The sequence below is a fragment of the Eschrichtius robustus genome, chromosome 8, assembly GCF_028021215.1.
Source record: "Eschrichtius robustus isolate mEscRob2 chromosome 8, mEscRob2.pri, whole genome shotgun sequence".
NCBI classification, from domain to species: domain Eukaryota; kingdom Metazoa; phylum Chordata; class Mammalia; order Artiodactyla; family Eschrichtiidae; genus Eschrichtius; species Eschrichtius robustus.
Window position 1 is genome coordinate 55157235 of NC_090831.1, and position 13789 is coordinate 55171023.

The 13789-nt window shown below is 40.1% G+C and overlaps 1 protein-coding gene across 2 annotated transcripts in view; it reads right to left on the minus strand.

The window, feature by feature from the left end:
• The window catches only part of DNAH11 (dynein axonemal heavy chain 11), a 324223-nt gene that overhangs the window by 23106 nt on the left and 287328 nt on the right, over positions 1 to 13789 (minus strand). Inside the window, exons 70-74 of one of the 2 annotated variants that reach the window (XM_068550514.1) lie at positions 11098 to 11220; positions 7343 to 7536; positions 6028 to 6176; positions 5051 to 5178; positions 1722 to 1949 (exon numbers count right to left, since the gene is read on the minus strand). In XM_068550514.1, the coding sequence (XP_068406615.1) occupies positions 1722 to 1949; positions 5051 to 5178; positions 6028 to 6176; positions 7343 to 7536; positions 11098 to 11220 (822 nt within the window). Of the gene's footprint in view, positions 1 to 1721; positions 1950 to 5050; positions 5179 to 6027; positions 6177 to 7342; positions 7537 to 8898; positions 8944 to 11097; positions 11221 to 13789 lie in introns of those variants that run through there. The other variant, XM_068550516.1, reaches the window with a different exon arrangement.

The following is a 13789-nucleotide window of genomic DNA, read 5'->3' on the forward strand; positions in this document are numbered from 1 at the left end:
AGACCCGCATTTTTTTCTAACATAATAACAGTTCAGCATTCATAAAAGACTCTTAAAATTTTTAGATTTCTTTAGAATCTTTTTTTTTAAACATCTTTATTGGCGTATAATTGCTTTACAATGGTGTGTTAGTTTCTGCTGTATAACAAAGTGAATCAGCTATATGCATACATATATCCCCACATCTCCTCCCTCTTGCATCTCCCTCCCACACTCCCTATCCCACCCCTCTAGGTGGTCACAAAGCTTTAAAATCTTAGGTTTCGGCTAAAATAGGTTTGATGGAAAGTTTATTTAGTGAATCACATTGATTAGCTTTGCTTTTGCTACTTATGAACAGATTTAATCTTAATATTTCACAGGGGCCTTTCCAGTAGATAAGAAATATTCCCCCTGAAGTTCTTAAGACTTTTTTCAATAAATGTAACCAATTATTGTAAGGGGTTTTCCAAGTGGCAGTAAAAAAAAACCCTGATACTTTCATAAATAAACTAGAACATGCTGCTCTTAACTGGGGAAGGAATTCATGCATAGGCTTTGGGGGATCTGGTCATCCCTATGATTGGATGCAACAATTTTTTTTAAGTGCGCATTTCCCTGGGGAGAGTATCCATAGTTTCATCAGATTGTCAGAGAGGTGCTTACCAAAAAAAAGCTGAAGGACAATTAGGCTGAAGCCTATTTACTCATGAACTGCTCACTTTTCACAAATAAAGACAATTGTTCTGGGAAGTTGGATAAATCCTATTTAAATACGTCAAACTTCTCTTTTGTACTTACTTTGAGAGAGAGCTTGAGAATGTCACAAATGGCCAGGAATTATAAATTGAGGGATGATAAAATACATGCCTGTCTTAGTTCGCAAAAAAGGATACTTCAAACATGTAAGACTCAACAAGAGTTTTTGAGTGCCTTTTGTTTACACAGCCCATTGTGTAAACAGGCACAAACTACTCAATTATTGAATTGAGCAATTAATTGTATTCTTCAAAACTATATTCTTAGGTGGCCAATTATTTTAATGCCTTCATAATGTTGGTTTTCTCATCTTAGCCCAGAGGAACCTAGAGAAAAAGTTAAGCATGTGGGCATGTTTCATAGAGTATAATAACATTTCTAACAGGAGGCTGATAGTTATCACCAAATCATATGTGTTTCCTCTTTCGGGCTTATTCTACTTCTCCTAATAAGAATGCTGTTTACCAAGGATTTCTAAGAAATTAGAGGAAGGAATGGGAGCTCAGAGAAATAGCAACAAAGGAAACTGACAGGCTTGATTATGACACAGACAGATGTGGTCATTTGAACAAGGAGACTAATGGTAATAGAACTATCATTAATTTATAAAGGTACTAATTTATTTGTTTTATTTTGGAAGGACATGAAAATATAAATATGAAGGCAGGATGGATATAATCTAAAAAGAAGGGCTTTACATTTACTAATATCAAAACCAGATCAAAATATTAAGTAGTATACTAAAACTCCTGCCACGTCATCACTATTGTCATCAATCTTCTCAACGACGTCAATAAGAACAATGGCTTTTTCTCTTTCTATGGTTAGAGATACTAGTCTGCCATGTTTGTCTTCAATAAGCAAGCTCCTCAAAAAGGTACGTGGTTCATTCACTTTACACATGTGGCCGTGGTTTTAGGTCTCACAGTCTTGTGAGAAGACCCTGACTTCAGTGTCAGACCAGGCTGCTTCTGCTTTCTTACCTGATCAAAGTTGTAGAGAGCAGCATGCAAACTGGCCAGCATTCCTGTGGGGGGCTCATTAGTAATCTTGATGGAATTTTCCAGGAGTCCTGGAGGGATGACATGTTCATTTGGTGTAGGTGCAGACTCAGCACTCATGAAAACCCTGTAATCTCTGTGGCTTCCCTGGCTGAATCTTTCAAGGAGTTTCTCCAAGGTTCCGAGCCACTTGGCTACCAAATGGACATTCTGAAAAACAGCATGGTTTAGAATTCCTGTGAGACTGAAGTACATTACTTATAGGATTACCACGTTTTCCTGTATATGAATGAGTTGAAAACTCAGAGAACCACGATTTAAAGTTTCCTTCATTAGCGCATTAGGGGAAAAAAAAAACCAAGACAGAATTGAACACTGAACACATCAAGTGCTCCAAATCACTACAGTCTGTCTTTGTAAAACAAAATCTCCTTCTAACACACTCACCTACTTCCAACACCCGCCAATCACTTCTGAGATGGAGTTCTTGATACTTTTCTTTGTTACAGTTCAAACTCAATTACTAAGACTTATCTGGGTTAGTTTAATCAAGTATAAAAACTAAAGGCTAGAAATGCATCTGATCCCCTACTTCATTGTTACTGACGGAAATCTCCTCTACTCAAACTCCTACTCATTAGTATATGAAACAAATGTAAAAATATTTTAACAGTGACTTTGGAGTCAGGGAACAGAAAAATCTCCAAGTGAGCCATCGTTGTACACTGGCACTCTTTGGAATCCAGCCTGGGAACCATTCTTGAGGATACAGGCTTTGAGACTGGCTAGATTCTTGCGGCCATTTGTCCAAGGGTAGCAATGTTTGTGCAACATTTTTAGCCAATACACATATCTTGAAAACCACCCATTTTGCCCATGAAAAATGATTTTTTTCCATTATATTAATTCACACATCATCTGGTGTGCATCTGAGACAAAGATAGTGCCAGTCTGCTACCTTAGTAATAGTTTTCTCTGGAGTGTGGGTTTTTGATAAAACGCTAGCTAAATATCCTTAGAGGGGCTATCTCTGATCATAGTAATTGACCAGCGCGGAGTTTGGTTAGGAACTCATTAACATGTGCATACATATCATCTGCCTACGCTGACAGAATTTAATGTAAATTATAAACAATGTAACAAGTTCCTATTATGCTGGGCTTCTCATTCCTCAAAGAATGCTTCTCTTTTAACTGCCAATCAAATGTATCCTAGAAACCTTCAGAAACTGCCAAAAAGCCTGGGATAGTCTCTCCTCTCCAATTATTCTATGTGTGGAGAGAAATAGTGAAAGTTACACTCTAAGTTACTGGCTTACCACTAAAAACAAAAATCAAAGGTCTAAAATAGATACCCAAAAGGAGATCCTTCACCAAATAAGGTCTTTTGAGACACTTTTTAATGGTAAAACTTACAACTTGCATTTTTTTTTTGCGGGGGGAGGGGGGCGGGCAACGGGTAGCGCAGCATAGATATAAAAACAACAGAAACATTTTACTTTGACTACTATGTTCTCTTGAGGAGGACTGCACCCCTCCCAGTTTCTCTCCAGTCTGAGCCGCTGGATGCATGAGAACTTGCAAAGAACGTTCTCTTTTGTGGGGAGAGCTCAGCATCTACCCAACTGACCCAGCAACAACTGCTATCTCTGGAAAAACAAAACCTCCACTATTACCCGTCCGACTCTGTGAGGCTCAGAAGGGACACACCATCCCAAGTCCCCATACTGAAGTCTCATCTAAGCAGTAGGTTTTACTCTCCCAGAAGGTTATATTCTTCTTGGACACTGGGCAGTTTCTTAGTGAATCCAATTTTATTTCAAGCAGAAATGCAAAATGCATCAACCCCAGATACTGGAGACATTAAGGAAGGCCAATGTCATATCTGCATGAGGGTGGCTAGCAGAAAGAACGTCGCCTGCTGGCAGACAGACTCTGCCACTTTCCTGCTGTGTGGCCTTGAGGCTCTCCAAACCACTCTAAGGCTCAGTTTTCTCACCTTTATAATGGGATGACAATACCTACCCTTGCAACTTTGCTGTGATGATTAGAGATAATGTATCCTACAAGTTGCCTAGTAAAGAGCCTGGCATATAAATAAGAACCTTTGGGATTACTGTGCTGCAAATCAAATGGCCATTTCCAGACTTGCTGAGACAGCTGGCGCGCCCTGCTGAGGAAGGAGTGAGCTTGGAGTTTGCTCGGCCCTTAGGTGCCCCCTAAAGCTTGCCTGGGCTCCACTGGTTCCTGGATTCTTGCTAGTACAAACTAAAAAATGTCACTCGCCATCTGGTTCTATAAGAACGAAGTCACTAGCCACTGCAGTCGCTGACTTTCAACACACCCTGAAAGGAGTTCAGGGCAGAGATCAGGAGTGAGGCTTTCTGCGCTCTGGGAAAATCTGGTAGAACAGGCCTTCAGATACTTAGGTATTTTCGGGAGAAAATTTTATGAACTCAATTCCTTGCATCTTCTCATACCTAGAGAAGTACTAAAGTCATGAATGGAAACATCTGCTCCTTGTGGCTAATGGCAACCTTCAACCAAGATGTGTGCTTGACTGCACGTACCCCCTTCACCAAAATCACATAGATACTGACCTCTCCCCTGCTACCTCTTCGGATCAGTTCCTCAGAGCTGAGAGGCTGTCTCCCAGGCTATAGTCCTCATTAAGTCCCAAATAAAACTGAATTCGCAGCTCTCCGTTGCCCGTTTTTTTTTTTTTTTTTTTTTCTTTCAGTCGACACTAGAATCCCCAGTGAAGGGAACCAGCCCAAAGGACACTGGATTGTAGAATCATAGACCCATAAAATGTGAGCCCTAGAAAGGCAAAAGGGACCAAGTACTCAACCCCTTAATTTATAAGCAAAGGGAATGCGACACAACTAGTTATGGGCAGAGTCAGAGTTACGTGACATAATGAGATATGAAAAAACACTCTGTCAACTTTAAAGCCACATGCAAATGAGAGATATTATGACAACGGTCTTGGTATTCCATACAAGCCAGTGTGTCCTCAAGCACTACTGGAGTGTTCCAGATATCCGTAAGTTAGGAGAACGATGGGGCTCCCTGTAATATTTAAAATTTTAAAACACAATCGCTAGAAAATCCCTCAAAAAATGGTAGTCATCCTTGTCAGCAGAGCTCTTTGTCACCCTTGGAGGTGTCATTACTGCTGAGAGAACCCCGCGCCCCCCACCAGCAGATCACCGTGTGCTGTGTGAAAGGCTCATTCCCGCTGGGCAGGGGTGCTCTGCACCGCCCGTCCATGTTCACTCCCAGTGTTTGCGGGAAAACCTAATTACTCACTTGGAGTATGACCCAGTGTCCTCCTCTGGAAGCTTTCTCCAGGGCCATTTCTGCCACCATCTCCTGACCTTGTCCTAAAGACACATTGTGGAATTTTCCGGAGTCAGTTGTAAACCCAAGTCTTTTGCCTGTGGGAGGACACAACATGGCGAAAGGAAAAGTGAACCAAGGCGAGGTGAGAAGAGTTTGAAATCCTGTGGTCCGACGTCCATCTGTGGTTACTACTGCCACCTTCCAGGTCACTTTCCTGAAGAATCCGAACTAAACCTCTGTCGTTTCAGCAAGCATCATTTCAAGCTCTCAGCAGCTGCCTCCTCACAAGCATTTGCAAAACCTATGGAAACCAGTTCCTCTGGTTTTGTGGTAATAAAGCTTTTGACATTTTGATAGATGGCAAGCATTGTTACCGAGCTTTACAAACTCTTGCAGGAGTAGCAACGCATTGCCCTGATATAAAGGAGCAACATGGGGTAGATATCACATCATTTTTTGACCGGATTGGCTCATTGGGTAAATGCAGGAGCCCCTCACCTTGTGAAGCTGTGCTTGAATCCAGCACAGTCAGGTCACAGCTCTATTAACCTGGAATTCTCCGTGCAGGTCGTGGGGAATAGTAATCCAAAGCACAAAGCGACAGTGCCTTTCACAATCAAATAGACTTGCTCTAATGACCATTATTTAGTCACAGGGGGCACAAGATTACAAGAGCATGGAGAAAATTGCCCTCTGGCCCTCATCTAGTCAAAAGGTGGAGAACAGTACAAAAGAAACTTGCATTATGCCAACCAGAGGAATGTTCCATTTAAACATTTCTCCAGACTACAGTGTTATTAACCTTACATTTTCCATACACTCAATCTCCAACAAATGAGAAAGAAAAAAAAAGCAACTAAGATAACTATGAGCTGAAAGGAAGGCTGCGTTGGCGATGGGTGAGAGGCAGGGCTGAATGGCCAGCCTCCCGTCCGTCCACTCACCAAGGATCTCTAGGTCTTTGAGGGCATCTACCCCTGGGGAGAGGATGAAGAATATTGGGGTGGCTGGGCTGCTTTCTTCAAATGCTTTAACTAAGTCCAATCTGGTTCTCTCCACATACTTTGCACCCAGTTTTTCCTCCACGAAATTCCTGTAAAAAGAATAATGCCAAAGACAGGATCAGTGCTTCTGACCTTGAAAAGTGTCACAGCTTGAATCAGCTTAAACCACAGGCACGGGAAGGAAGCAAACTATGTTTGTGACACGAGATGTTTTGTAAGAATGACAGTATGAATCCAAACTAGATTTACGCAGTTGAGTCCGTGAAATCCCTCTCTGCTTTAGAAGCTCCGAAAATCAGAAGCCTACATTCCATTTTGGGGGGCTACTGAGACTCTCCTCTGAGAACCATCAGCTGCCTGCATATGGCTGTGTATCCCCCAAATCCCCTACCAGAGCCCCCGTTACTCATTAACAGTTCACTAGATTTGCCACAGTGCAATTTTCCAGCCTGTTGGGCTTCTCATGAATATACAAATGCTTTTTGGGGTGTTTCTAACACAGGGAAGCTCAATTAAGCAGGGATTATTTGCCAGCAGCATCAGATTTAGCAGAAAGTAAGGACTACTAAACAGAATTAACTTGTAAAGTAGGGTGTGGCAGGGGCTTCTGCAAAGGGAAAATTGGCTGAATAGACAAAACAAAGGAAAAAACCTAGGCAAGTGAATGCTGCTGAGGAAAAAGCAGCTCTCTAGGGAAGGAACCTGAGAACTCTTTGTTGAATTCAAATTAGAATTAAGCACTATATTATCATTTAGAAGCCAAAAGGGCAAAGGAAAGGGACACTTAAACCAAGATGTAGACAGGCATTTCTGCTTTTAAATCCTGTTGGTTGTAAAGTTATAGGACTATGAGTGAAGCCACGAAAGGCATTCATTTTTTGTTTGATGTGCAAAATCTTTGGAGCCAAAGGGCTGCTCTAAATAAAAACAATGGGAATCACACTTGGATAATGCATGTTCCTGGCCTCTGAACTCTGCCACCTCTCTTCCTAGAATATTTCCACAGGTTCCCTGTTTCCCCTATTGATTTCAGAATTAAGCTTTTCAGGAAGAATACGCTCAGTCTGCCGACAGACTAGCACACCGTTCCGTGTTTAGCAGATTTGAACAGAAGTAGTGATTGCAATGTAAAAATGTCTGCAGAATCACTTTTCATGAACATGAACCATAAATGCCTCCACCAGATACGTCTAATCCTTAAGACCAAGTGTCCTCTAGGTTAACTTGCATTTCCCAAAGTGCTAACTGCACCCACCTGAGAGCATATGTCATTCTGTCAGGGCGCACTGCTCTCAAAATAATCAGCTTCTGTATTAAACTTTTCTTCTTCCATTCCTGTGGTAACTTTTCTTTTTCTGGACACTCGGATTCTGCCCACTTCCTCCACTGCTTGGCTGATCTTTCCACATCTCGGTCTAGGCCTTGGAACTCTTCCATGAGGGCTACTGCCTGTAATACAGCAGGGGAACAGATGGGAATGGGGTGTATGATAGCTTAGAGTTTGAGATAAAGATGAATGTATCAAACCCTGTGTAAGTAACTTGTGCTGGATAGTGTTCGTTTCCTCTCTAGATCTACTCTGTACCCTTTCCTGCCCTGCAAAGAGGGTGATTGCTAAGGATGACTTGAACAAAGCTCCCTGGTTCTCTGGCCTGGTTGCGTTCCAACCAGTGGAACCCAATAGGAAGCAGTGGCAAGAGGGTTGGAGAAGAGAGGTGAGGGTATTTCTTCCCCAGCTCTTTCCTGTGGTGGCATAGTTTGGCAGTGGCTATGTTTCTTTACAGAATGCCACAGTTCCAAAGGTAGGCTCTCTCCCATAACTTCATTTCTCAGTAGTTTCAGTAACTGCCCCTTTTCCACCTTTTTCCATCCCCATCCCTGGTTTGTCCCCTCATCTTTATTCCCATACTATAAAAATACACTCTTTGTTCAACTTTTCTTAAAAATCACACTTTCATGTGCCATTTGTTTTCTGCCGAGAGCCTGACTGATACACAACTGAACTTGAACTTATAATTCTAAAGTAATAGTCTAATTAAAATTTCTATTAAAAAATAAAACCTAGGGGACTTCCCTGGTGGTCCAGTGGTAAAGAATCCGCCTTCCAATGCAGGGGACGCGGGTTCAACCCCTGGTCGGGGAACTAAGATCCTACATGCCACGGGGCAACTAAGCCTGCTTACCGCAAACTACAGAGCCCACGTGTTCTGGAGCCCGCGCGCCACGACTTGAGAAGAGAAAACCCGCACGCCACAACTAGAGAGAAGCCCGTGCGCTGCAGCAGAGAGCCCACGCAGACAAACAAACAAACAAACAAATATTTAAAAAATCTAAACACACTAAAAATAAGGAATAACATTTATTTTTAATACATAGAAATGTTTCTGCTTTAGAAAAAAAGAGTAGGGTGAAACTTAGCCTATGATGAGTATCTCTGAGGAATTCCAGAGCCTCAGAGAATAAACTTTTAATAATAGGATCTTCTAACAGAAAAATGGAATAAGGATTGATGATTGGGGTTGAAGAATACTACCACTTTTTCCTCTACAGCATTCTGCTCTGCTTAAACATTTTACAATGATAGTAAGTTACTATATTGCTGTATAAATTAACAAAGCTATTTTGAAAAAGCAGAGAAATATTATAAAAAAGAAAACAAAATAAAGAAACTAGATTCAGGTCAACTGAAAAAAGATTATTCATTGGGTTGACCAAAAAGTGCCTTTGTTTTTTAAGTAAAAATAAAAGACACATTTTTCATTTTCCCCAAGAACTTTGTTGAACAACGTATTCACCCTTTTGTTCTATTACCTTCTGCCATTTTCCAGGCAACTTCATAATTCCATCTTCCCAAAACTTTTCCCTTTTTGAACAAAGAACTGTTCCAGGTGCCTTTTATAGTCTCCCAGGGAATTGAAAATTTTTCCGTTAAGAGAATTTTGTAAACATGGAAATCTGAAGGTGCAATGTCTGGTGAATACGGCTGATGAATCAGAACTTCCCAGCCAAGCTGTAACAGTTTTTGCCTGGTCATCAGAGAAACATGCGGTCTTGCGTTATCCTGATGGAAGATTATGCGTTTCCTGTTGACTAATTCTGGATGCTTTTCATCGAGTGCTGCTTTCAGTTGGTCTAACTGGGAGCAGTACCTGCTGGAATTAATCGTTTGGTTTTCTGGAAGGATCTCATAATAGAAGACACTCCCTTCCAATCCCACCATATACACAACATCACCTTCTTTGGATGAAGGAAGACTGGCCTTTGGTGTGGTCGGTGGTGGTTCATTTCACTTGCCCCACGATCTCTTCCATTCCGCATTACTGTACAGTATCCACTTTTCATTGCCCGTCACAATTTGTTTTAAAAACGGAACATTTTCATTACGTTTAAGTAGAGAATCGCTTGGGGAAGTATGGTCAAGAAGGTTTTCTTTTGCTTAACTTACGTAGAACCCAAACATTAAAGCAATTAACATAACCAAGCAGGGGCAAACGACTTTCAGTGCTTGATTTGGATATTCTGAGTATGTTGGCTACCTCCCACGTGGTATAATGTTGATTGTTCTCAGTTAACCTCTCGATTTGATCGCGATCAACTTCAACTGGTCCACCCGACTGTGGATCACCGTCCAGCGAGAAATCTCCAGCACGAAACTTTGCAAAACACTTTTGACACGTTCGATCAGTCACAGCACCTTCTCCATACACTGCACAAATCTTTTTTTTTCATTTCGGTTGCATTTTTACCTTTCTTGAAATAATAAAGCATGATATGCTGAAAATGTTGCTTTTTTTCTTCCATCTTTAATATTAAAATGGCTACACAAAAATTCACCAATTTTTAAAAATTAATTAATTTCTTTTTGGCTTTGTTGGGTCTTCATTGCTGCACGCAGGCTTTCTTTAGTTGTGGCAAGCAAGAGCTACTCTTTGTTGTGGTGCGCAAGCTTCTCATTGCAGTGGCTTCTCTTGTTGCGGAGCACGGGCTCTAGGCGCGCGGGATTCAGTAGTTGTGGCAGGCAGGCTCAGTAGTTGTGGCTTGCGGGCTCCAGAGTGCAGGCTCAGTAGTTGTGGCGCACGGGCTTAGTTGCTCCCTGGCATGTGGGATCTTCCCAGACCAGGGCTCGAACCCGTGTCTCCTGCATTGGCAGGCGGATTCTCAACCACTGCACCACCAGGGAAGCCCCAAATTCACCAATTCTGATAAGTCTTTTTTGAAAAATTAATTATTTATTAAATTAATTAATTTCTTTTTGGCTTTGTTGGGTCTCCGTTGCTGCGCGCGGACTTTCTCTAGTTGCGGTGAGCGGGAGCTACTCTTCGTTGCGGTGTGCGGGCTTCTCATTGCGGTGGCTTCTCTTGTTGCGGAGCACGGGCTCTAGGCATGCAGGCTTCAGTAGTTGTGGTTCACGGGCTCTAGAGCGCAAGCCCAGTAGTTGTGGCGCATGGGCTTAGTAGCTCTGCAGCATGTGGGATCTTCCGGGACCAGGGCTCGAACCCGTGTCTCCTGCACTGGCAGGCAGATTCTTAACCACTGTGCCACCAGGGAAGCCCGATAAGTCTTCTTTTTTAAATGCACGCTGATATGACAGCTGTCACGTACAATCTAACAAAATGTTTTTGAATGAAGTTAAAGACAACTAAGTGCTACTAGAGCCATTTACGGGAAAAAATGAATGAACCTTTTGGCCAACCCAATATATTCCTCGACTTTAACCAAAGCTCCTATACATTATACATATTTATTAACAACTTTCCCATCCGTAAATAGGTCACAAGTTCCTTTACTTCCAAATAAGAAAAGGGAAACTAGTAGATGTTTGTGGAAATGTAAATTGGTGCAGCCACTATGGAAAAGAGCACGGGAAGTTCTTCAAAAAATTAAAGATAGCATATATCTACAACTGAAATGGTGTATATCACCTGTATTTTTTAAACTACATTTCTACATTTTAGAGAACAGAGATTTGAAACAAGATTTAGCAATTGAAAAATCACGTTCCTAACATACCTTAATAGCGCTCCATGACTGATTAGTTAGGAAGTCAACAGGACTCACGTACGCATATTCAACTGTGAACCGAAGCAGGAAATCCAATTCAAGAGAATCAATCTCTTTCTTTCTCAGCAAAATCTTGAGAGTACACAAAATTGAAAAGGTCATTTGGCTTGCATCAAAATCAAGGAAGCAGTCACTACTTGATAGATATGATTGAACAGGCAGAAGTAAGTCTTCTGAGAATTCCTATAGATATATATCTGTTCTGTAGTTGAAATAAGGAATCTTAGATTATGCTCATGATCTCAAAGTCTTGATTGGAAATCTAATAGCAAATAATTACGAAGCCTGGTTTATTTCAATTTTAATACCTGTGCCTATTAGCAGCATATTTGAAATATGCTTTCATATTTAGCCTTCTACTGTTAGATCAAACTTGTCTTGAAACTTGTTATACAAATTGAGAAAGCTTCAGATGACAATGGACTGAATTACTAAACAAAAGATAAAACTAGTATTGTAAGTTAGTCCTGGTACAGAAATTATATCCAATAAACTGCAAGATGTATAAAAGATTTTTCCTATATGTGAGATTATGTTGAGAAAAACTGGAAATTGTTGTAATACAGATACAACTAAACAAACACATCACGAACCGAAACTTTAGACATTTTGGTTACAGAACTGTTAAGGAGTCCACAGAACACTTGAGTGGAGGGCACAAATGAAATATTTCTAATTTCCTCATAAAAACTGTTAACACCTTATAAAATTAAGCAGGTAAAATGTCTGAGGTTTGTGCTATTTAAAAATTCTAGATATTTTCAAAATGCATTATGGGTGGTAACATGTATCAAAATATTATTTTATTGGATAAGTTTTCTTAATTCAATTTGATTTATTTCAACAAACAAGAAATTGTCCACATATATATGAAGCTTTGATTTATGTAGACTGTCAGTATTTCAGATGGATTATAAATTATCTAGATATTCTAAAACGAAGTTTGAAATAGATGTGCACGCATGTGTATGCATGTCATGTTTCATCATCCCTGGTCCATTACTGTTCATGAATAATATGTATAAACACAAAAAATTCAGCAAAACCCACAAACAATCTGATTTAAAAATGGGCAGAGGAACTGAATAGGCATTCTACCAAAGAAGGCATACAAATGGCTGACAGATACATGAAAAAGTGCTCAACATCACTAATCATCAGGGAAATGCAAATCAAAACCACATGAGATATCACCTCACACCTGTTAGGATGGCTATTAGCAAAAAGACAAGAGATGACAAATGCTGGTGAGGATGTGTACACTGTTGGTGGGAATGTAAATTGGTGTAGCTACTATGGAAAATTGTACGGAGGTTCCTCAAAACATTAAAACTACAACTATTACAGAGTCCAGCAGTTCTACTTCTGGGTGTATATTCATAGGAAATGAAATCACTATCTCAAAAAGATATCTGTACTATGTTCATTGCAGCATTATTTACAATAGCCAAGACATAAAAACAACCCAAGTGTCCATATATGGATGAACGGATGAAGAAAATGTGGTATATATATGTGTGTGTGTGTGTGTGCGTATGTGTGTATAATGCATATATATGTACACACATATATACAATGGAATATTATTCAGCCATAAAAAGAAGGAAATCCTGTCATTTGCAACAATAAGGATGGACCTTTAGGGCATTATGCTAATGAAAAAAGTCACACAGAGAAAGATAAACACTGTATGATCTCACTTTTATGTGGAATCTTAAAAAACAGAATCACAGATACAGAGAACAAACTGGTGGTTGTCAGAGGTGGGTGCTGAGGGGTGTAGAAATGGATGAAGCTAGTCAAAAGGTATAAACTTTCAGTTATAACATAAGTCCTGGGATGTAATGTACAGCATGGTGACTATAGTTAACACTACTGTACTGTATATTCGGAAGTTGCTAAAAGAGTAGATCTTAAAAGTTCTCATCATGGAAAAAAAAAAATGTAACTATGTATGGTGACAAATGTTAACTAGACTTATTGGGTAATCATTTCATAACATATACATATATAAGGTCATTACATTGAACACATAATACATTATGTGTCAATTATATCTCAATAAAATTGGGAGAAAATTTAAAAGAAATATTTCGTTTTGTAATGCATTACTCCTGTTTATCACATACATTATAAAATGATTACACCCATATACGACTTTTTTAACCCAAAGGAATCTATTAATACCAAAAGTATTGAAAGAAGGGATACTTTATCACTATTAACAGCAGGTATTTTATTTCATTATATTTATTTTTTAAACATCTTTATTGGCATATAACTGCTTTACAATGTTGTGTTAGTTTCTGCTGTATAACAAAGTGAATCAGCTATATGTATACATATATCCCCATAGCCCCTCCCTCTTGCGTCTCCCTCCCACCCTCTCTATCCCACCCTTCTAGGTGGTCACAAGGCACCGAGCTGATCTCCTTGAACAGCAGGTATTCTAAAATGCCTTCTTTGAGCAAGGCACTTGGGAGGACACAAAAGAAATGACATCTTTCATCACGATTTTAACTGACAGAAAAAGTTATACAGTAAATGAACTAATAAAAGGACCACATTCTTATTTCATCTAGGAATGTGGTCCTCAATGTTTCTTTCTCATCACGGGCACTTTTATTTAAACAGGATCTAC